Source organism: Pteronotus mesoamericanus, unplaced genomic scaffold (assembly GCF_021234165.1).
Source record: "Pteronotus mesoamericanus isolate MK-2021 breed Mesoamerican mustached bat unplaced genomic scaffold, CSHL_Meso_final contig_2, whole genome shotgun sequence".
NCBI classification, from domain to species: domain Eukaryota; kingdom Metazoa; phylum Chordata; class Mammalia; order Chiroptera; family Mormoopidae; genus Pteronotus; species Pteronotus mesoamericanus.
This window is the reverse complement of record NW_026555084.1, coordinates 14,059,932-14,084,178: the sequence shown is the minus strand read 5'-3', so window position 1 is coordinate 14,084,178 and position 24,247 is coordinate 14,059,932. Positions and strand designations below refer to the sequence as shown.

Here is a 24,247-nt window from a genome sequence, read left to right as displayed (position 1 = left end):
CGTTATCCTGTTTCGCTAGGTTTATAGCACTGACCATGGCCTGAATTCTATAGTTTCCCAAGTTGTTCCTTTGTTTGTCCTCCCTCTGGAAGTTACGTTGGGTGAGAGGAGGGACCATGTCTATTCTGCTCATCACTGTTCTATCTCCAGAACTTAGAACAGTTGCTGGCATACAGTAAGAATTCAATACATATTTTTTGGGTAATGAACATATTGTCCACTCTCAGCTGGGCTTCCAGTGGATGAAAGGCCCACTGGAAGGGAACAGAGCAGAGCAGGGCTGGGCTGAGCGTGGGAAATGGTGGACAGCTGGCCGATCCAGTGCCCTTGAGCTCCACCTCACCCGGCTTGGCTGCTCTGTGAGCCCTTGCCCTGCGCCTGCATCCTTCTCTCTTGGCACCCTTTGCCACCTGGTGAATTAGTCATTCCTTATGGCTAATTGCCTTAAGTGTCCTGATGCCTATGAAACTGTCTTCACCTTTGTACTGTCTCCCCACCTCCAGGCGGGGTTAGTCAGACTCTTCTTTATGCTCCCACAGTGCTTTGCAGCTATCCCTCTTGAACAACAGTAACCATGGCCTTCCTGCTTTGCACGATTGCCGTGTGCCACGTGCACTGCTAGCGCTCTACAGGCCTGCTTCCATTTCATCCTTTGGGTGATCTGTCAGGGAGGGACAATTGTCATTGCCATTTTACAGATGAGGAAAACGAGGTTTAGGAACCTGAAAAGCAATCTTGCTCCAAGGCATTCAGCTAGCAAGTTGTGTAACCAGGACTCTATATCTTATCTGGCTGATTCCCAAGCTAGAGTTTCTAACTGCTGGGCCTTTTGTGAGCCAATTTAATTTAAAGATTATGCAACGAAGTCTGGAAAGACCCATTGTCTTTACATAGTCTGATCTTATTTCAGGGATGGAAAAACTGAGATTCAGTTGCAAAGTCAGAGCAGGGCCTGCAGGGGGCAGGAAGTCTTGCTCTAATTTCTTAGCTGTCCAGTTTGAGGCAGCACGGGGATTAGGTCTTTTATTGGACCTTGTCACTCTCTTTTTCAGGAAGTGTAGCCTTTTATATTGGAAGGCAGAGTCAATGAATTCCTCCAGGCCCCTTCTGTCTGGGCATGACACCATCTTTCCTTGGCTCCTGTGAAGAGTTTTTCTATTCTCCCAGATGGTTTAGGTCCCATCAAGAAAACTATCTCCAATGAAGTCCATACTTTCTGCCCAACTAAAAACCACTGTAGAACATTTGCCTTGTCCCATGGAAGGGGCCCCTCTGGAGAGCCAGGTAACGGCGGCAAGCAGCCTTGCCTGCGATGGCTCAGATGTTTTGAGAGGCCCAGAATGTGGACGCACTCAGCCACACAGCAAGGATAAGCTGACCAACTCACTGCAACAGTGACTGAGTCAAGGCCGGGCTGCCATGTCTAGCTCACTGGCATTGTGACTCATTCCTTGGAGCAGAACAGGTCACAGTGAGACACAGCAGTGATTTGGGGTTGGCCAGGTGGAAGGCTTCTGATCCTGGGCTTCTGCAGAGCCAGTAAGAGGAGGATAGGAGGAGGCATGTGGGGACGAAGCAATTCAATTGCACAAGCACTGAATCTCTAAATACGTGAGCCATGGGGATGATACTACCTGTGAGGGGGAAGTGGAACAAGTTAAAAACCCAGGGTAGCACCGGAGTTTGTGTCCCCTGTGTTCTCGTTGGCCTTTCCCATGCACCAAGAGCTTCATTAAGTTCCTAGATATTGAAGAGCTTACAATCCTGCGGGAAAGTTAAGGCACCTAAGTGTGCCCGGGACACCTTGGAGCAAACCATGTGCCAGAAGGAGAGCCTACACTCCCAATGGGATTCAGGAAGGAGAGTCCAGCCCAGCCTGGGTAGGGATGGTGACAATCCAGAGGGCCCTCATGGAGAAAGTGATGCGGGGGTGGGCCTTGAGGCTAGGATGCCAGGGAAGCGGAGGGGGAGCTGCCCTGTGTTAAGGGCTTGTGCTCTGCTAGGGAAGAGCGCTCCAAAGTGACTCTTTATCTAGTTGAGCAAACTGCCAAGATAACAGCGCATGGAAGTGACAGAAGCAAGATTCAAAATGAAATGGCCTTTGATCCAGAGCTTGCGGGGTGGGGCGGGGTGGGGGTTCCTTTCAGGGCAGAAATGAGGAAAGGGGCTTTTCCAGATGTACAGAGGGAGAGGCAGCGGTGGGAGAAAGGCACAGGGATGGGAGTGAGGGCGTGACAGAGGCCGGGGGAGAGTCTGCGGGGGGACTGGGATTCGGAGGGGAGCTGGAAATGGCGGTGGAGGCTGGGCTGGGGCGAGCCGAGAGCTGGGTGGCACTGGAACCTGGAGTTCGCAGCGAGAGGAGCCCAAGTGCAAAAATGAATGAGCTAGACCTGTACGTACACCAACAAGGTATTGACGAGGTTAAAGGCTCCCTGAAGCCAGACTGCGCGGGTTTCAGTCTGGCACCGGCACCGTTGTCTCCAAGCTGGGCAACCCTAGGAAAAGCATTTCAGCTTTCTGCTTCCCTGTCTGCAACCTCATCCATATGATGGGACGAATAATAGTGTACGCTTTATAGGATTGTCCTGAGAGTTACGTGGGTTAATACATAGTCAGCTTTAGAAAGATACCAGGCACATGGTCAGCACTCATGTTTTTGTCATTATCATGCCATTAAAATCATTGGCAAAGATGAATATCAAACTATTTAAGTGATTTACCCCAAAGAGTAAGATGTCCCTGGATTTTAGTTCCAAACCTATCCCCCTATGCGGTTTAAATATTTGATAGCAAACATGCACGTTTATTATGTAAACAAACAAACCAGCAAGTTTATTTTGGGAGCTGATATTAGGAGATACGTATGTCTGTTGGTTGTATTTTTTCTCCTACTAGTAACAGGCCCGCGAGGGGCACACTCAGAGACGTCTCCGTCTCCAGTGTCCCTCAGAGAACTCTTGGGAACAGGTGCCTGAGGCGGCATCACCTGGGCCTCCCACAGGCCGTGACTGAGTGAAGACGCGGTCACGAGGGAGAGCTAGCCGAGCCCCCGCTGCCTCTCTCTGTTTTGCTCTGCCCCTCGGCCCCCGGGCCTGGAAGTGTTCTGAGAAGCCCTCTGGGGCTGCTTTAGGAGTGGCAGGCCTGGAGCTTGCGGTGAGGCCTCCGATGCTGGGGGCTGGGCGGCCTCTCCATCCTCCTACACTGAACGGAAAGGGAAACTCGGCACACACAGTCCTGTGTGTTTGCAGGTTAGAGCAAGAGGCTTGGAAAGGTCTTTGGTCTAAGTACTAGGGAGCAGCAATTACAAAAAAAAAATTTTAAACAGACCAGAGGTTGTGCTGTCTTTCTTCCCGACCTCTCAACTCAGTCAGAAGTTCTTTCCCATAATCCTTGACAGCTTTTCCAGTGCAGTGATTCTGGTCCCAAGGCAGGGAGGACAGAGGAGAGGATGGGCTGCACTCGCCTGTCCCCACCCTCGGAGCTCCAACTGTGGACCTCTGGGATGGGCTGGAAGTCAGTGCCGTTTCTGTCCTCTGTGAGGGATGGAGGCTGAAAACGCGTATCTATTTACAGGCGTATGTTAACTTCCTTAGTGTCTAGAAGCACTTGCAAGCAATTAGCTGTCGTTGACCTGGGGAGGGGAATTCTGCCTCCCTCCCCCTCAGCCAGTTCAGCTTCCGCCCTCCTCCCTGGTTTCTTCTTGGAGTAACAATGACAGTGTGGTGGTTAAGTGGTGGTTAAGAGAATGTTTCCTGGAGTCAGACCTGATTTTGAATCCTGGCTCTGCCTCTTATTAGTTGCCTTGCCTTGGGAAAATTACACAACCTATTTATGCCTCTTTTTTGCCACCTGTAAAATGGGAATAAAATAGTGCTTACATCGAAGGACTTTGGGGGCTTATGGGATGAGGCCTATGGTTGTTAGTGCAGTGCCCAGCACTGAGTGAACACCCAGTAGCAGTGGTTATCACCAGTGCGCTGTTGCAGTCAAGGCTGAGGTGGAGCATTACAAGGGACGCGGGAGGAAGGGGAGGTTCGGGAAGAAAGGAACGTCTACCTGCGGTGTCTATTAACATCAAAGATGCCCATGCTCCGTGCCCCAGCAGTTCCCTCTCTTGTTCTTGTTGCCTGTCTGGACGACTGTCACATGTATTCACAAAGATGTAGGTACCCTGTGATTACAGCAGCACCGAACGCAGTAGAAAAATTAGAAAAAATGTAAATGCCCATCCACAGGGCGATGGCTGGAAACAATGGGACACCTGCGACAGGGGGGCCTGCGGTGGTTAGAGGGGGTGGGGCCATAAGCCTCAACAGGCCAGCTTCCCGAGACGTGCTGATACGCGCACAAAGCTAACTGCAGAATTATGTGGGCAATACGATTCCACGAAGTGGTAGTGTTCGTATTGCAGTAGATAGTATGCGTAGTTCAATAAATTTCAGTATATTTCAACATATGGGCCTATAAGTACGGGAATAAATACATCATCATTTCCTGCATGTATAAAAGCAAAACAAAAGTGATCATGTAGGACACTCCTTAAAGAAATAAAAGCTGGATGGACCCGGAGAACATCATCCAGGGGATTTTAGGCTCACATCTAGTTTTATAACTTAAAAACAAAAGAATGTGTGCCTATATGGTACAATTAGAAAGGATCATGAACAGAGAAAGAAACGCATCTGGCTAAGAATTGGAAGAAAATGACGCTGTCAAAGCAAAGCCCGGATGGGAAGTTCCCAGCTCTTCCTTCACAGGTTTCTTTCCACCCCTGTGGCCCACTGGCCGCTAGTGAGACTGTTAGCCTCTTATCTGTACCTGCTCACAGGGCTGCAGCTTTAAGAGAAACAGAGAGGCATAGACGTAACGCCTGTAGGGCCAGGGATATACATGTATTCCGGCTTTATGGGGAAAGAGGCAGCGTGGTCGGCTAGGAGGAAGGAGAGCTGTGTTGGAATCCTGCCTTTACTCAGAGATGAACAGCATGGCCGTAGGCAAGTCATCTTTCTTCTCCAAGCCTCAGTTTTCTCAGCTCTGAAATGGGGATAGTAACCACTGTTTTGTATCTCTTTCTAAAGGTGATTGGGAGACTCACACAGGGTCGTGGATGTGGAGCACTCTAAACTGCGAAGCGCTCTTGTTCCAGCAACTGCGCGTGGGCCTGGCAGTGAGGGTTGCCGCGGCCTGGCCTTGCTGCGTTCCCGTGGAGCTGCGGAGCGCGGCAGGACTGAGCAGGCAGCAGTGAGCATGCAGCTCTCGAAGGTCCGGAGGTCATGGCAGTTACTCTGTTTGATGTGCAGGATCCTAACGTGCTTTGGCGGAAAGGATGATAGGTCAAAGAGGTAGAGAGGAAGGAAGGATGGGGTCGGAGCAGACAGATGGTAGAACGGCTGCAGTCTCTGGACACCTGGCAGGGCTAGGTAAGCCTCTGGTTATGCAGGGGCGATAGTGCACCGTGCATGGGAAGACCGCTCAGTGAGATCGTCCTTGGAGAAAGAGTCCACGGGTTCCCTCCTGAGCACCTCGACCTGCCTCTTCCGTCAGCCCCGGCAGACTCTTCTGGCAGTGTCCCAGGGGTCACGGCCCGTTCTCCAGGCGCCCTGTCTCTCATGCGGTGTCCCCCCGTGGGGGTTCCCAGCTGTGGGAGCGAGCACTTTCGGGGCACTAGGACTTCAGGGGATGTGGATCGCTCCGCGAGGAGCCCGTCTCCCCAGGCATGCTTGTGTTTCCGGGGAGGACAGTGTGTGAGAAGGCTGAAGGGAGGAAAGTGCAGTGGCAGCGCCCAGGCCACACGGATGTTACAGATGACATATGGGGAATGAGTTTGGGGGGCGTGCACAATTGGATAGGGCTTTGGGAGCTCCACCATTCCCTCTGTAACCTCGGGAAGTCGCTTAGCCTCTCTTCTGCAAAATGAAAGGGCCCCTCAGGGGCCCCGGTCAGAATGACGTGGGGCCTTGGAACTCATACCTTTGGTCCCTGGAGCAGCGCATCACCTGGGGGCTGTTAGAAATGCAGACTCTCAGACCCCACCCCGGACCTCCTGAGTCTGACTCAGCATCTTCATGAGGTTCAACAAGCACTGACTTAGAGACTCTTGCGAACATTATAGGTTAGCGGGTCCCGCCCTGAGAGATGCTGTGTCAGCAGTCCAGTGTGGTGGTGGGAAACTGTCCTACAACTCCTCACCGCTAGATTTGGGAGGCTGTTGAATTAGGGACCTGCCCTACGTCTCCATGATTCGGCTGGTCCCTAAGACACCAAAGGAAAGTATGATTCTATGGGGTTAATGAGTGGGAGATGGCGGCTGGCCTGGCGAGGACGGGAGCAGGGGCTCGTTCTCCGGGTGCCTGTGGGTTGCCCAGTATATGAGGCAGGAGAGAACGCTGCCCATTTCACGGCTGGGATTAATGACTGTCAGCGGCTCCCTGTGAAGATGGCAAACTCATTTAGCAACGGACACTGAGAAACAGCTGAATTCAAAGGCAGAGAGTGGTAATCTAATTGCACTGAATTAGCCCTGGGAGACTCGGACAATATCAACTTCAGAAAACCACAAAGGGATCCTTTATAAAGAGTTGCAAAAGTGTTGGGGCCTCCGCTCCCCTCAGAAGGGCTTGCATTACAAAGCGCAGGCGGGGTGGGGATAAGCCCCTCTCCCCGCCTGTCTGGGCATTGTTCCCGCCCGTGCGCTTTCTGAATGGGCTTGCTGGCGGCGGCTGGTGTTATCAGTTGTGCATTAGGCTGAACAGGGAGTTGGCCGCAGGAGTTTAGGGCCGAGAGGCCTTCAGCCCTCCCAGCCATCAGTCCTGTGGCCGCCACCCGCGCCTGCGTGACCGTGGACCAATGCGCTTCCCGGTGGTCCCTCTGGCTCTGACACTCTGTTCTGAGGGAATTCTCATTGTGTAAAACCAGGCTCTTACATAACGAAGATGATTTCCTTTTAATAATCCTTTGTTGTACCGTCTGTGCGTGTGGTCATTGCCCCATTCATTATACAGCCCATTTGAAAGAAGAAAAACGTACGGGTGAGCATGTGTGGACAGCGCCAGAGAGCTTGCAGAGGTCAGATGGCAATGTGGAAAGTCGGAAAGGAGGGGACTTAAGTATCATGAAGATTTGCCTCTGATCTGCATTTCACTTACTTTGTTGTAGCAAATTACAAATCTCAATCCACAGGAGCAGTTCAAGTATCTTCTCCCTGCCTCCCGGAAGGTGGATACCCCCTCTCTGCTTGCACACCTCCACTGACAGGGACCCTCACTACCGCTGAGGCAGCCCTTCTCGGCACGTGACTGATCGACCAGAAAGTTTGAAATCGCATTGGACCAGAATTTGCATATATACATTAAAAGATTAATCTATCCATTTACTCCAATTCTTCTCTTGGAGCGATATAGAATAAATCAAATCTAATGTTCTCTAAATGGGGTCCCTGGGTACCTAGGGTGTTCATGAAATAGTAATGAGGACTTGAAATCCATCTTACACATTTCAAAGAGTCTAACAAACTGCATATTTAATACTTCCAACAAGACTTTATGAAAAACATCATGTGTCTTTACTTTCGTTTTTTCTTAGGTCAACCCAGTGTGGTGATATTGCTTATCTTGTGATATTTGTAGTTCTGGCAGTTTTGTATGCCTTTTCTTAATAAAGGGAAAGAATGTAAGTTATTATGAATGGGGTTTGGTAAACCAAAATGTAAAACATAGTTTCTATGTGGGAGAAAAAAACCAAAGAGAATCCCTGCTAAGGCACAGGAAATGTCGGTCTCTTTCTCAGGCCATTCTTGAGGTCTGTGAGGATGGCGATCAGGTATCATGTTCTCTCATCATGTGCAGCATTTTCTGGGGGAAACTGACGTATTTATGGGACCTGTCAATCATTGTTTCTGGGTTGGCATATCTCCCCAGAGAGTGACGTTGTTTGTGAGGTCCTCAATCCTTTCAGACCTTGGAGCCTGAATATAATTCAATGTTGTTCTTTCTCGTAATAATTAAATTACGCTGGTAGCTCTACCCAAAACTGTTCTATTATGGAGGAGATTGGGCGAATATCATCCTTAGTTGGCACAGCTAAAAATTATTTTAGATCACATGATTTGTCCATGTCCTTCTCTTTTTTTTTGGCTAGGGAAACTGAGGCCAGAAAGGTCATGGAACCCTCTCAGGGTCATGCCACTAGCTAAATACTGGACCCCAGGTCTTCTGCCTTTGGACCAAGGCCGCTTTGCCTAAAGCAGCAGAAAACCTGCAGAACAGCATCAGGATGGCCAGGCGGGAGACAGTGCCATCCATCTTAGAAATCATTCTGGCTTCTGTCCGCTGATGAAGGAAATAAAGTCAATGACGCCCACATAAATGTGGTGCTGTTGCAGGGCGCACACAGGCTGTCTGGAGCTCTGTGGGCCCTCTGAGGGAGGAGAAAGGCTTTGATGTAGCTTTAAAGGGAGCAGCGTCTCCCCTCTCTGCAAGGACAGGGACTGTGGCATCTGTTACGTCTGCCTCCCCTGTGGAGTGCCTAGTTCTGGACTGGACACATGGACACGCGATAAGTAAATGCCTGGTCAAGGAATGAAGGCAGCATCAGCAGTTGAAGCAGGTTCACCCTGAGCCTTGGTGGGTATGGGCCTCTGTCTCCCTTAAAGACCGTACACTAGAGGCTGGAGGGAACTCAGACATGTCAGAACCACTCGTTTGGGTTCATTGGTAAGAAAACTGAGTCCCCCCAGGGGAAAGAGACTTGTCAAAGCCACGCTGCAGGGTGGGAGCAGAGCTGACCCTTGAAGGGGTCTCTCAAATAGCAGCCTGTCTGCTCTTTCCACGGCACCACCTGGTTGCAACCTCTTTCACAAGGTGGTCTCAAAACCAAATTCCCTAAATACTCCCTGAAAGGTCATTATCAGTTTTGCAAATAGGCAGAAGGCATGTGCCGATCCGTAACTCCATTTACCCCACTAGGGTCCTTGACCAAGCTGTCCCATGGGAACAGAAGGCAGCATGGTTTCTCTTTCTCAAGGTTCCTAAGCCCCCAAAGGTAGGTAGGGTGACCTTTTGATTAGCCCTACTGCAGACCTGCCCAAGGGGCTTCTTTCCTTAGGAAAAAGTCCTTGACCCACTTCAGTAGCTCCCGGACACTTTCCGCAGTGCCCAAAATGCAGCGGGCGAGGTTTCAGCAGCGCACCGCTGCTCCTGAAATTTTGAGAGGAAAGACCCAGGCGGTCATCTGGCCCTCTTGGCGAGCTTGGAGCCCAGGAAGTCAGAGGGGCTGCTTTGGGGGCAAGCACATTTACCTCTCCACTGGGTGGTTTTTCAGGCCTGAGGTATGAAAAAAAAAAATCTCTTTGCCATGTTCCTTTTGACCCTAGTGTGCACTGAAACATTTTCCCTTCAAGGTTTTGGTGACCTTTCTTAGCAAGTGAGCACCATATTCAGTCCGAAACCCTGTGCAAAGGAACATTTCCTAGGATGGCAGGTGGAATTGTCATCTTTGGGGAAAGCCACCCATGGCTTAGACCTGCTTCCCTCCCCTGCCTTTATTCCCTTCTCAAGCATTAGCTGGGCCTCTTGTTGCTTCCCTGGGATGCTTTCTGTGTTTCATGAGGGGCATTTTCTCAAAGAAACTAGACTTTTCTCCTTACTGCCATTAGTACATCAGAGCAGTAGATTAAATAGTTGTCACCCTATACCAGTGGTTCTCAACTGCAGGCGATTTTGTCCCCCAACCCTGGGTTTTTGGCAGTGTCTGAAGAGATGTTTTTGACTGTTACAACTGGGGAGGGGGTGCTACGGTGCCAAGGATGCTGCTGAACACCTTACAATGCACAGGAAAGCCCTCCTAACAAAGGATTATCCAGTTCAAAACTCCAGTAGTGCCAAGATTGAGAAACATGGCTATTTACCATGGGTCTATTTGAGTTACTGAGGTGAGAAGATCTGGGGGTCACCCTGGTCCCTTCCCACTCATAAGCCACTGTCAGGGCTTTGGGAATCAAAGCAAGTTCCCTTTGTCTTGAAAGGAATGCATTTCTACTATTAAAAAACACATCTTTGCCTATTATTTTTGACCAGCCTGGATATAAACCCCGATCCCCATTGATAAAAATAAAGAGACAAAATTTAGGTTATTTTAAAATGTCACTCCTACAATTTTAGACCCACAGGCTTTTCAAATATCAGAGCAGGAACTTTAGCCAAATCACCTCTTTTTACTTATGGGGACTCAGTGGATGAGCACGGCAATGCTGTTTGTCTCCCAGGACCCCAGTCTCTGTCCCCTCAGCTCTTTCTAAGGCCTTGATTGTTGGCACCAGATGAGATTTCTGCCTCACGAACTCTGATTGTTGTTTTATTTGTTTCCCTGTCGTTATTACCATCTCGCTGGTTGCGTGCTGATGCAGCAGTGCTTCTGCTATCGAGTTTTCCTTTTCTAGACCCCAGATTTCCCCATCAAGGTGAGCAGCTGGCATCATTTAATCTAAGGAGTATCTGGGTGCCTGAGATGATTGCATCGGCTCATCCCAACACGGCGCCTGTCCCTTGCGGGAGAAGGGGTTATTCACGTGGAACCTTCTAGGGAGCTGTCAGTCCCCATTGACCCCCACATGCATTCTATGGAGCCCCCCGATTTTAATGCTTCCTTACTTTTCACCTAAAATTTAGAAAATGAGAGAGTTAGAATGACCATGCCAATGAGACAACAAGAATACTTTTCCTCCTTGTAACCCCTTTTTTCACCTCTCTGAAAAATTGCTGAGGGTATTTCCCTAGTTCAGTTCTCATTTTTATTATTTTGTGTTTCAGGATATTTCTGAAACAGTGTTGATTCCTCAAATGCTGTAGCCGTTCCTGTATTTTGGAAGTGCAGTGGTACCAGTCCCTTTCAAGCTCTCCATGGTCATGACTCTCCTTTCCTAATAGACACCTGGGATCTTATCCCATCTCCGCTGTAGCTCATGTATGTCCTGGCCCATGTAGGGGAAAGAGATGTAGAGTGATGCTTCCTGATAGGCCACCACCAGTTTACTTAAAGTATTAACAGGGTGCATTCATAACCTTATCAAAATGATTACCATGCAAACCTTTTAGACCATGTTTCCCTTTTGAAAGACAGTGTCTGGAAGAATAAAATCAAGCATTACCTACTATTCATCAAGAAAAAAGGAGGTGGGTAGGGGATGATGTGCTTAGTCTTATTAATTTGCTCTTTAATCTCTCTGGTTCAGTTCTGTCTCCATATGCCAAACAGAGACTCAATTTGCATACAAATGTTACCAAGTACTCCACCTCCAGAGCATTTTACATTTCTACTGTGTACGTAGGGGAGAAATGATTTGGTATTGTTAAATTAAGAGGATACTTTTTGCCCTTTCCCCCATCAAGTGGCTACCTTTCACGAGGCCCTGGATTGTTGCACTTTTTTCATTCTATCTGACTCCCTGACTATTTGCATTCTGAGCTGTGGGCAGGACTGTGGCCTATCAAAGGATTATTTGAACTGGAGATTAGAAGCTTTAAGCATTGGGCAGCTCAGAGAAGGAGAGGGGTCTTTTCTTCATCTCAAGCGAAAGATATGAAGAAAAGCTTACATAGAGACCCTTACAATCTAGGGGGAGGTATCATTCATGTAATAGACCAACCGACAGTTAGTCAAACCAACAATTCATATGCAGAGTTCTCTACAATGTAAAAAAACCCCCAAACCCCCAAAATCCAAGAATTATTTGCTGGCTAATGATAGGGGAGAATAATATTTGATGGTTACTTATTTTAAAAAGCAACCTAACGTAGGTTTTTCCAGTTACTGTTAGTCCTTTGCCATGGTGAAACATGAGAGGCAGGCATCTAAAATGAGGAAGATTAATGATCCCTGCAGGTCATGGAAGAAGGATAATTTTTTTCAATTCATGTAAATGGAATTTATCATAACCATCTCTGAAGATGGCATCATTCACCCACTTTCAAAAGGACTATCTATTTCAATGCTTCCTGAAGAGGTGATTTTTCACTTTTTGCTCGTACTAACATTAGAATGCTAAGCCTGTGGGCAGAGAATTTTAACCTGGGAGACAATGGGTGGGGGAACTCAGCGACTGAGTCAGGGATAGACATACATGAAGAAACAAAACACAAGCAGGAATTGCCCATTAGTTCAGGACCTTCAGCTAACAAAGTAGAGTTTGGAAAGGTGAGCGGGGCAGAGGAGAGAGTCAAAGTTTCAAAAGCAAAATGTTTCCCAGAATCTTTTTCCAAATAGATCCGCTGTGCACCCACGTTCGGGCTTTACAACCTGAGGTCATAACGCTATCATTTCCAAGCACTAAGCCTCAGCAACACACTCCCACAACCCACAGAAAAGGAAAACAACAACAACAACAAAAAAGGAGAGAGAATGAAATGTTTTGTGTCCAGCAAGTTCCAGTGCAACCTCCCCCGTCACCGCTAGTTGTCACTTGGCTCCCCCAGACGGGAGAGCTGAGGTTTTCGGCACTGCGGTTAGAGAGAATGCAGTCCTAATTAAACAGAGTAACTCCTAAAGCTTCCCCTTAAAGTCCCCAGCTGAGTGAGAGCCAATATGCAGGGGGGCTGGGGGCCATCGATGGCGCCGGGCTGTAGCAGGCAGAAGGGCAAACAAATCACAAGAAACAGGCAAACAGCTGCCGGAGCAACGACTGTCTCAGACCTCCACGCACAAGCCAGACACCCTGCGGGCGGGGCTGGGGAGGGGGGAGCGGGGGATGGAAGGACCCGATTGCAGCGGTACACGGCCCTCCCCCCACCCCCCAAATGAGGGGATCGCAGACAGAGTCGGCCTCCGTGCTCCTTCCCCCATTTTCATCAGAGCGATGTGGTCAGTAGAAAATTGCATACCTGAAGAATACAATGGTCTCCCAAAGGTAGAGTCGAAGAGTATTGAAGCTGTACATTTTCAGGTCCTTGTGCTTTGTAGTCCACGAGTTATGGGGCCAAAAAATGTTTCAGATTGGCACTTACAAAACCAGCGAGCGCTATTGAAAAATAATCCAGATGCTAAGGAGAGGTGGGGAACGGTGCGGAGGGAAAGCCCCAGGGGACACTAGAGCCAGGGGGCTGTGGGTACCGCGGACAGCAGCCACCGCGAAGCGTTTCAGCACCACGGAGAGCGTCCAGCCCTGGTTTTCGAGAGCGCGAAGAGTATTGCTGTTTGTTAAACTCCAGTGTGTCTGTTGGCTCCCTGCGGCGCTGGGGAGGCACGTTTGGGGGTGGGTATATTTTCTTTTTCACCCGTTTTTCTGTTTAAACGGCCAGCTTCATGCAAGAAAAAAAAAAGAATCTTCTGTGGAGATCAGAGCGCTGGCCGCGGACTGTTAGACTGGGCGAGCATCTTGGGTAGAGGGAGTAGGGCTTAATGCCCCTGGGCTGGCCAGAGCGGGGGTAGGGGCGAGGGGAAGCGGTTGACGGCGCTGTCTTCAGTTAAATCCCGGAGAATGTGCCAGGCTGGCGCATCGTGACCGAGTCCCGGAATCTCCTTCCCCTGCCTGTGTGTCTGTCTGCTGTCGCCTTGCGATTCCTGTTCTCTGGTCCCTGCCGAATAAGTTATGATCGCTGCAGGAAAGATGTCCCATTGCTCGGGGCTGCAGACGTGAGCGAGCTCAGGGCAAGTTTCAGGGGCTGCTAGGGTCCATGGCGACTCCGCGGGGCTCAGGAGCCCAAGGCTTCAGACGCATCTTGGTTTTCCAAGCTCGCTCATCTTCCTTTGGCCAGGACTCCTTCAGATCTTCAGACTTTCTTACTGCATTAATTTAACAAACTGGCGGCGTTGGGGATTGAAGGAGGGGGGCGGCAGGCGATGGCTGATGGGAGGGGGTGGAGAGAAAAAAGGGGGGAAAACTCCTTAGTATCTTCAAACCCTCCCACTCGAGGTGCTCATTGGCCAAAGGCTGCGAAAACCAGATCTTTTCCCAGTGTTTGGCCAATTGGGTGTTAGACTCTGGGTTGAGTTTAACGCTTCAAGTGCTGGATGAGATCGCACCTCCCTCTCCTATGCGTGGGAGTGGTGGGGTAGAGGAGGTTATGGCGTTAATCTCTCCGGGTCTCTCAAAACAATGCCTTGTTTTTTAAAAGAATGTAGTTGCATGTGAATAAGAAAACCCCACAGGCCCCAGTCTTGATGTGCTTCTGGGCTCAGTTTATCATCTTAAATGGGAAGAATCAGATCCAGGAGTTCCTTCAGAGCTCTGAAGTTATACTATTTGGCCCCAGGAAGAAGGAGAGGTTTCAAAGAGAAGCCTAGTTGATAAAGGAAGACATTCTGCTTCCCTCCTTCCCCCAGGGCCACTGCAGCAGGAAAATAAAGGGGGAATCCCTTGAGCAGTTTCCAGGCTCAAGAGTGAGCGTCCTAGTCTCGCTGCTGGCACCCTTTTGGGAGATAAGGAAGACATGCCATCTTCCAGCCGCACAGGAGACCATTGTGTTTACATCTCATAAGCTGGGGAGACAGAGCCACGCAGAGCTGTGGCTTGCTCCAAAATAATGGTAGAGCCAAGCTGTGCATACAGGTATTCAGTACTTACCACCCCTGTTCTCTGCATTTTCTTTCCCCTGCTTCTCTGTTTTCCCACCTTATTTGGGTCTCAGAAACCAGCTGTACAGTTCACTCCAGAGCTCAGCTGGGGCGGTGCAGTTAATCAGATTTCCTTCAAGCTACCGGACTTCAGTGGAGCAGTGGCCTCTGCAGGGTTTTCCGGCTGCTTTGCGCTGGCTGGGACTCTGGGGTCTCTCCCTGCCAGCCTACCGAGCCTCCCACTTCCCCATCACTTTAGGAACTCCTTCTTTCGAGGCTTTGGAGACTGGTTCTCTCTATAATAATTCTTAACTGTTCAGCTCCCTCTAAGCCCAGGCCTTTCCCCAGAAAAAGAAATCTGGAATGCTTTGTTCACCAGCCTCTTCCCTCCCCTAGGACTAAGCACGACCCGCCTTGCTCCCTCCTTTATTGGCTCCCACACAGGAACAGTAATGGGCTACTTAGAATTTCCATGAGGTTCTGAGCAGTGACTGAAAGAAAATTTTGTTTGAAGGTGTGTATTCACATAAGTCTGATGCAAATTTATGTTATGTATCTATTGATCACAAACCTTTATTAGCATGTCTTCTACGTACCAGGTATTATTGTGCATGTCACATAATCTCACATGGCCTTGAGGTAAACATTATCTTTGTGAATGTGTTTGCGTACCTGTGTGTATACATTTGTAAGTATGCTTGGGTGAGACAAGCATGAATATTTCTGTGTATGCAAATTGAGTTGTAATTTGTATTCTGCCTAATTATAATGAATGTTAGGTGCACATGGCTATTTGTACATTTGTGTTTGTAAATGCGTTTCTGTCCACATAGGCATACAGAGTAGGGCAAAAGTAGGTTTACAGTTGTGAAACACAGTTTATTCTGGTATTATTATTTATTAATTATATTATTTTCCATAGAGCAACTATAAATCTCCCTTTGCCCCACCCTGTATATGCATTTATCTATGTGTGTCATTATTGTGCCCCGGAGGTATCAAAACAAACTGTGAGCTGGCACCTGTGTCCTTGCCCCTTACCTGGCTAGGAAGCACCCTGTGCAGGCAGGTGTGGATACAGTGGGCAGAAGTCACTTTCTTTTCCTTCTCCTTCAAGGGACACTCTGTGTGCGCGCGCATGCGTGTGTGTGCGCGCGTGTGTGGCAGGTTCGCTCTTCATGCATGCCTCCAAGGCTCTGGCCTGTGCAGGAGATGAGAGTGATTATCAGCCGAGATTCATTATTATCTGGTGGGCTTCTGTTTAATATGAGGCCACTCCTTTTATTTAATCAGCACACATGAATCGAGCATGTGCCAAGTGTCAGGGATGTGATGATATGTAAAATCAATAGGACTTTGAACCCCTGGAACATGCAGTCACTTCAGAGGTTCAGTGGAAAGAGTTCCTCATGGTTGTGAATCTACGTTTTTTACCCAATACCTCAACATGTTTCTCATACCCATAAATAGTGCACCCAGATCTTCCAGTTTTGTGTAGGTCACTATTGAAAACAAACAACTGTAGCCCTGGCTGGGCAGCTCAGTTGGTTGGAGTGTTGTCCCCTATGGTAAAAAGCTGTGGGTTCGAAACCCCATCAGGGTGCGTATCTGGGTTGTTTGTTCAGTTCCCAGTTGAGGCGCGTACAGGAGGCAACCCATCGATGTTTCTCTCTTTCTCTCCCTTTCCCTCTTTATAAAATCAATTACAAAACATATCCTCAGATGAGGATTTAAGAAAAAAGGAACAAATAAACAACTATAGCCTTGGAGGTCAGGGACTTATGCTCTTATTGTATATTTTCCTCAAAAGGCTGGATGATGTGGGATAAATGACCAGACTTTCTGGGCTTAAGTCAATGAGGTACGTAATGCCTACTCTCCTTACCACATGAAGCTGCTTAAAAGAAATGGCAGTCAGATCTGATCTTACTGTGACTACCATGCTATGAAGCAGAAGTCTGAGTGGGAGGGAATGGACTGGCTTCTGCTGATGGTCCATTTTTATTGGTAAGTATTCTGTGTAGCTTAATTCCAATACTTGACCAGCCCCTTGAAGGTCCTAATAGCCAGATTTGAATCCTCCTAAGTATGAAGAAATGTTGACACACACCGAGACTTATTTTATTATTACAGGAGATTCGTTCTTTCATTAGTTTGGCAGACATTTATTGAGTACTTACTATATGTCAGGCACTATTCTAGACACTAGGGATATAGCAGGAAACAAAGTTGGTGAAAATCCCTATTCTAATGGCATGCATTTTCTAGTGGAGGGAGACAGGAGATAAACAAGTACGTTATGATGTATTAGTCACTCATAAGGATTGAAAAGAAAGAATCACAGTAAAGGGCCAAAGAGTGAAGGGTGGTCAGATCTGGAAATGCCTTCTGAGAACGAGACATTTGAACACAGGACTGAAGAAAGTCAGGGAATGAGGCATGCGAACTTCCGGGAGGGGAGGGAGAACTTTCCAGGCAGTGGCGAAGCCCATGCAAAGGCCCTGAGGGGGAAGTGCGCTTAGTGTGCAAGAGACACCAAGGGACGAGTGTGCCCGGACGGACGAGTGAGCGAAGGAAGGGGCTGGGTCAGGTACTACCTCCAGGGCATAGTGAGGGCTTTGGGTTTTATTTTGGTGGAGCCCCACTGGGGGGATGTGAGCAGAGGAGTAGCAAGATCTGACCTAACATTTTAACAAGATTAGCCTGACTGCTGTATTTAAAATAAAATAAGTGGGGAGGGAAGGGGCAAAATGAAAGCAAGGAGATTGGTTCAGGACTACCAGAAAAAACCTATGTGAGACTTTTTTTTTATTTTTTAAGATTTTATTTATTTATTTTTAGAGAGAGGGGAAGAGAGGGAGAAAGAGATGGAGAGAAACATCAATGTGTAAGAGATGTATTGATGAGTTGCCTCTCACATGCTCCCAAGTGGGGACCTGGCCCTCAACCCAGGCATATGCCCTGACTGGGAATTGAACTGGTAACATTTAGGTTCACAGGCTGGAACTCAATCCAAGAGGTTCTTATATGCTGATCTTGTTCAACACTTTCATTTACAGAAGAAGAAAATTATATCCAGACAGATTAAGTGACTTACCCTTTAGACGTGTAGCAAAGTTGGAACGAGTATACAGGTACCCTAATTGGGGCTAAAGGGTCTTTTCACTGTTTTTTGCTACATCTAAGATGAAGGACATGATAGAGAAGGCCAAGGAAATCTCCAAGGGAAGGGGCTCTACCTCGGTTGTTACTGATATCCCTCTATCTAGCACCTGGCACAGGGCCTGGCACAGAGGATGTGCTCAGTAAATATTTCTTGCAAGGGTGAATGAGCGAATGGGTGAAAGAAGAAAAAAAAAGATTCATGGAGAGGGCCTGAAGAGAGGAAAAGAAGAGTAAGGAAGAGTGTTAGTCAGGTAAGATTGTGCTGCTCTGAGCCTGCTAATGTAATTAACACAATGCCAAGCCTCTGACCATAATGACATTCACAGAGGAGAGTGCTGGATGCTCCAACACTACTTTGACAGGCTTTGATGACACTTTGTAAAGAGTGATGGATATTTGGAGCAACTGAGTAACTGGCCTAATTTGTGCTGAAGTATTATGGTGAATATGGGTCTGAAGGAGGGACTATGCAAGAGCCTTTTGTCCAAGGAGCTGGAGGCTTACTGCCTGCCTTTCCTAACCCAACTTAGAGATGCTCTTCCTCCCTCCCTCCCTCCTTCCTTCCCTTCCTCCCTCCCTTCCTTCCTCCCTTCCTTCCTTCCTACCTTCCTTCCATTTCTGTATTGCCAAGGAATAGTCTGTTCTTTGTGCTTTGAAAAAGGGACCTCAGAACCAATTGGGAAATCTCAGTGGCACCAGGAGAATTTTCAGTCATAAGAAGTACATGCATAACATACTGGTAGACCTTCCCTTGCATTTTACTGGTTAGTCACCCAGGGGCCAGAGAGCGGCTTGACGGGCTTAAGGTATCACCACAAAGCTGAATCTAGAACTCAGGACTCCTGTCTCTCAAGCCATGGCTCCCAACCCTTTTGCTCAGAGACCTGAAATACAAGAAGAGGAAGTGGGATCAGTGAGGAAGAAAAGCTTCCTATCAAGCTGATTGGTCCTTGGCTTTCTGCCCACAGGCTCTGGGTTTTCTGCAGCCAAGTCTATATCTGTCCTCTGGGGTCTAGAAGCTTGACATCCCTCTGAGACTTTTCATGATCTCTTTGTGCTTTATCCCTGTCTTTCCCTCACACCTTCTCTGCCTCCTTCCCCTACTTCCCTCTCAGTCTGTCCTTAACTCTTATGTCATGTTTATTCAGTCAGTTCCTCTCGTTGGCTCTCTTGTCTCCTTCCTCCACAAGGACTTTTGACCTGAAGAGAGTTTGGCAGGGGGCTTACCTTTTTTTTCTTCTGAGTTTTCCTTCAGAGGCTCATTCCTTTGCTCGAAAAGGTACCTATACATTAAATTCTGGATGCATGTCTGACCCTGGGCTGAGGTTATACATGTCTAACAAAAGATTTGTTTGTTCAGTTTTTAACAAATATTTATTAATAATTACATTCTGTGTGTTTCACACATGAAACACAAGAAGAAGGTAATCAGTTTTGTTAGAAGGGGGAAGTGGTGGAAAGAAGTTCCTGTACTGCATCTTTAAAATAGAAATACACACACACAAAGTGCCTACACTTTGATCAATGATTTCTAAAACGGATGTATCCATATCATGATATGGAACATTCCTAGCACTGTAGAAGCCTGCCTCATATTGCCTCCCAGTCCTTATCTGCCAAAGGTATCTACTATTTAATGCCTATTATGTTTATTTTACTTGGTTTTGACTAAATGAAATTATTTTTGTTCATGAGTTGGCTTGACCAATAACTTTATTTTTTTAAGAATCTCAGGTTTTGATATAAAGATTGTAGTAGCTTCATCGACAAGCTGTGAATATTTTTCCTTTCTATTCTTTAGAAATGTCTACATTAGATTGTAGTTATTTCTTTTTTAAATGTTTGGAAGTGTTCATTGGTGAAGCCATCTGGGCCTAGAGGTTTCTTAGTAGAAGATTTTTATTTATAAATTAAATTTATTTAAAAGATATGGGACTATTATGATCAGATATTCTTCTTGTGTTGGTTTAGTAAGTTGCATTTTTCTAGGTATTTGTGCATTTAATATAAATTTTCACATTTATTTGCATAAAATTGCTATAATCCTCTTATCTTGTTAGTCTATAGAGTCTGTAGTGACATCTTTTTTATTGTCATATTGGTGATTTGTGCTATCTTTTTTCTTGATTATTTTCCCTAAGGGATTAGCCATTTTATTGGTCACTTCAAAGAACTGTTTAAATTTTTTTCTATATTATACATTTGTTTTCAATTTCTTTTTTCTCTCAACTATTGTATTTCTTTGCGGGGCAGGGGGAGTGATTGATTTGCTTGTCTTTTTTTCTGGCTTTTTGGATTGGATGGTCAGATAATTGATTTTTAACCTTGATTATTTTCATATATATATATCTTTGTATCTGAGGTTTACTGTAGATATATCCCATAAGATGTTATATTTTCAATATTATTCAGGTCAAAATATTTTTTAATTAAAATATGAGATCTTTAGAGGTATTTTGAAGTACTGTTTAATAGTGTCATTCCAAGGTCTCTGGTCAAGATGGAGGCGTAGGTAAATGCAGTACTTGCCTACAACCACATCAAAATTATAACTTAACTACAGAACAACCATTCATGCAGAACCCCCTGAAATCAAGCTGATTGGAAGTCCTATCACCAAGGATATGAAGAAGAAACCACATTGAGACTGCTAGCAGGGGCAGAGATGCAGAACAAGCTGGTCCCACACCTGCATCTGGCAGATAAAAATTGAGAGGGATATGTCAGCTATGGAGGTCCCCACTGACAAGCAAGGGGTTCCAACCACACACATAGCCCCCAGCCCAGGATTCCAGTGTCAGGAAGTGAAGTCCCCATAACTTCTGGCTGTAAAATCCAGCATAGATTATAGCTGAGTGAACTGAAGGGCTTCTGGAGTCCCAGGCATGGACTTACTTGGGCTCGTTTCCTCTGAGCTCCAGCACTGGTGGAAGGAGTTGAATTATCTGGCATCAGGGTAAGAGCTGGAGGGGCAGCTTTCTCTCAGAGAGAAGTGCTGGCAGAGGCTGTTGTTCCTTTTCTGAGCCCCTCCTCCACAGATCCAGCAGGCAGGCAACATATTTGAGTCTCCACTAACTGGTGATCACTGTTTGTTAGACCTTGGTGGTTCCCTGAGACACCCCTACCCAACTTGCAGGCCTCCACAAGCTCTTTCTAGTGACTTTTACATACAAATGACCTGTCTCAGCTCATGCTTCAGACTTTTCTAAAATCTCTCAAACAAGCAGCATCAGCCTCAGCATGTTCCATACCTCTCACTAAGTGGCCTTAGTCCTGGCATTTGAGGCAGCCAGCCCTGGTTTGCAGGTTGGCCTCTTCTGGGCACCTCCTTGCCCAGTGCAAGTAGCAGCCATCTGAAGGTTGCTTTGTAGTTCATGCCAGGAAGCCCTGGGCAGAACACAGGTGGAAACTAACCTTGGCCTATACATCCCTGGAGGCCCCAGAGCCAGTGCACCCAGTGGACAGCTTCAGACCACACTGAAGCACCCTCCAATCACCTCCATAAGTGACACACTCAAGGGACAGAAGAGCCCTGCTGAAATAAGTCCTGCTAGGGTAGGGGGATGTTCTGCACAGCTGATCTTTTGCAGTTGTCCTAGCGAGTTCTTGCAGCTGATTGACTTGAGGGTAAATCCCTCCCATCGACATGCCAACAGCAATCAAGGCTCAACTACAACAGGAGGGTGTACACAGTCCATTCGAGGGATGCACCTAGAATTCCCAGCTCAGGTGAATGGGGAGACTGTGCCACTGGACTCTACAGGACAACTACTACATTAGGCCACTTTACCAAGCCTGGGAGATATAGCAGTTCTACCTAATACATAGAAACAAACACAAGGAAGCAGCCAAAATGAGGAGACAAAGAAACACGTTCCAAGTGAAAGAACAAGAAAAAAACCCTAAATGAAATGGAAGCAAGCAAACTAACAGATACAGAGTTCAAAAAAAAATGGTTGCAAGCAATGCTCAATGAACTTAGTGAGAACTCCAAGAGCATAAAAAGGACATGGAAACCATAAAAAAAGTCAAAATTGAAGGATACACTAACTGAAGAATAATTTATAGGGAATCAACAGTAGAGAAGATAAAGCCAAGAAGCAATGCAGTGATTTGGAATATAAGGAAGCAAAGAACACCCAACCAGAACAGCAAAAAGAAAAAACACTCCTCTCCCCAAATAAACATAGTATAAAGAGCCTCTGGGACAGCTTCAAACATACTAACATTTGCATCATGGGGATGCCAGAAGGAGAGGAGAGAGAGCAAGACATTGAAAACCTATTGGAAAAAAATGAGAGAAAACTTCCCTAACCTGTGCAAGAAATAGACATACAAGTCCAGGAAATGCAGAGAGTCCCAAACAAGATGAAACCAGAGGCCCACACCAAGACACATCATAATTAAAATACCAAAGGTTAAAGGCAAAGAGAGAATCTTAAAAGCAGCAAGAGAAAAACAGTTATCTACAAGGGAGCTCCCACAAGACTGTTGGCTGATTTCTCAAAAGAAACTTTGCAGGCCAGAAGAGACTGACAAGAAATATTCAAAGTGATGAAAAGCAAGGCCCTACAACCAAGATTTCTCTACCCAGTGAAGCTATCATTTAGAATTAAAGGGCATATAAAGAGCTTCTCAGATAAGTAAAAGCTAAAGGAGTTCATCACCACCAAACCATTATTACATGGAATAGTAAAGTCTTTTTTAAGAAGAAGAAAACCCCCCCATAAAATTATGAACAATAAAATGGCAATAAGTACATATCTATGAGAAACTGAATTGAAAAATCAAAATAAGCAAACGAGCAGAACAGAAACGGACTCATAGATACAGAGAACATTTGGATGGTTGCCAGATAGGAGGGGGTTTGGGAGAATGAGTGAAAAAGGTGAAGGGATTATGAAGTACAAATTGGTGGTTACAAAATAGCCATGGGGATGTAAAATACAGCATAGAGAATATAGTTAATAATATTCTAATAACTATGTATGGTGTCAGATGGATGTGAGAGTTATCAGGATAATCACTAAATTTTAAAATGATCACGGGGTATATACATAAAATTAATATAATATTGTATGTCAACTGTAATTGAAAAATAAAAAATGATTTAAAAAACATCTTGTAAGTTTATAAAGTTAGGACCTCTTGGCTGGTGTGGCTCAGTGGATTGAGTGCTGGCCTGCAAACCAAAAGGCTGATGGTTCGATTCCCCGTCAGGGCACAGGCCTGGGTTGCGGGCCAGGTTCCCAGTGGGGGGTGAGCGAGAGGCAACCACACACTGATGTTTCTCTCTCTCTCTCTCTCTCTCTCTCTAAAAAATAAATAAATAAATAAATAAAATATTAAAAAAATAAAGTTAGGGCCTTTATCATTAGATTATGGAACTATGGGAGGAATAGGCAAGTAAATTAAAATATATACTATATTAAACATGAATATATTTTTAAGAAACAATGGATTTGAAATTCATCTAGTTTTTTATTTTATGCCTTGTTTCCTGCTGTATTTTCACCAGAAAATATAAGAATATATGCTGTATTGTGACATACTGCAATGATATGAAGGATTATTATATTTTGTTTATATAAGGACATCATAACCCACATTGAGATAAATAAATATCTATTGTTACTCATGTTTCAGGTTCTTCAACTAATAGCAGCTAACACAGAACTGTCTCAATTAACCTAATCTTTCATGCCAATCTATGGTGCTTTATATTTTTGAAATAGATTCTTTCAAGCCAGAAAATAATCCCGATTATAAAGTTAAGCCCCTTTCAAAGCTGCATGGATTTTTTGAGACCAAGATAGTTCTATTTGAGAAAGAGCACTTTGGATTGTGTGACTAAGAATGTAACCTTCATTTTTATGAGATAGATACAATATATTTTCTTATGTATTCATCAACCCTTAGTGTTGTTTATTGATTCTTAAAATCTTTTTTTTTTTTTTTTTTGCAATTAAAAGGTTCAGTGCATATAGATTTATACACAATAAAAAGTTTGGTGCTAAAAAAAAGAGTGCCATCCCATTCATTTCTGCCTTGTTATGTCTTTGAAAAGCCAGCTACAAGTCTTATTTTTGATTCTTTAAAGGCAATGCATCTTTTTTTCCTGGTGATTTTTAATTTACTGTCTTTGTTTTTCATCAGTTTTATATGATGTGCCCAGGTTTGGTTTTCCTTTTCTTTTTTGTAAAGAATCAAATGCAATTTATTTTAGAACTACATAGGACAGATTAAATAGCAGAAAATTTTATCCTAAAGTTTCTCAATAGACATTTTCTCACCAGGCCGCCTGTCATTGATCCTGTCGGTCCCATCGGTGGCCTTCATCACATCGTCACAAAAGATTTACAAATTATGTCATTTGGTTCAAGAGTCAAGTTTTAAAATAATAATCTTTCTATTTTTTGTGCTTTATAACAATTCTCAAAACACATTCATTATGTTCCTTGTCCAAAATTGTTCAATTAAATTCTTCTTGTAAAAATAACTTAGAATAAGAGCATCATTTACTTCACACATATTAAAA

General features: G+C 45.9%; 1 protein-coding gene across 2 annotated transcripts in view; it reads right to left on the bottom strand.

The window, feature by feature from the left end:
• Nucleotides 1–12,928, bottom strand: part of GLRA1 (glycine receptor alpha 1) — a 70,011-nt gene extending 57,083 nt beyond the window's left edge. For both annotated transcript variants that reach the window (XM_054567909.1, XM_054567911.1), the window contains exon 1: nt 12,873–12,928. In XM_054567909.1, the coding sequence (XP_054423884.1) occupies nt 12,873–12,928 (56 nt within the window). The remainder of the gene's footprint in view (nt 1–12,872) is intronic.
• Nucleotides 12,929–24,247: the final 11,319 nt, after the last annotated feature.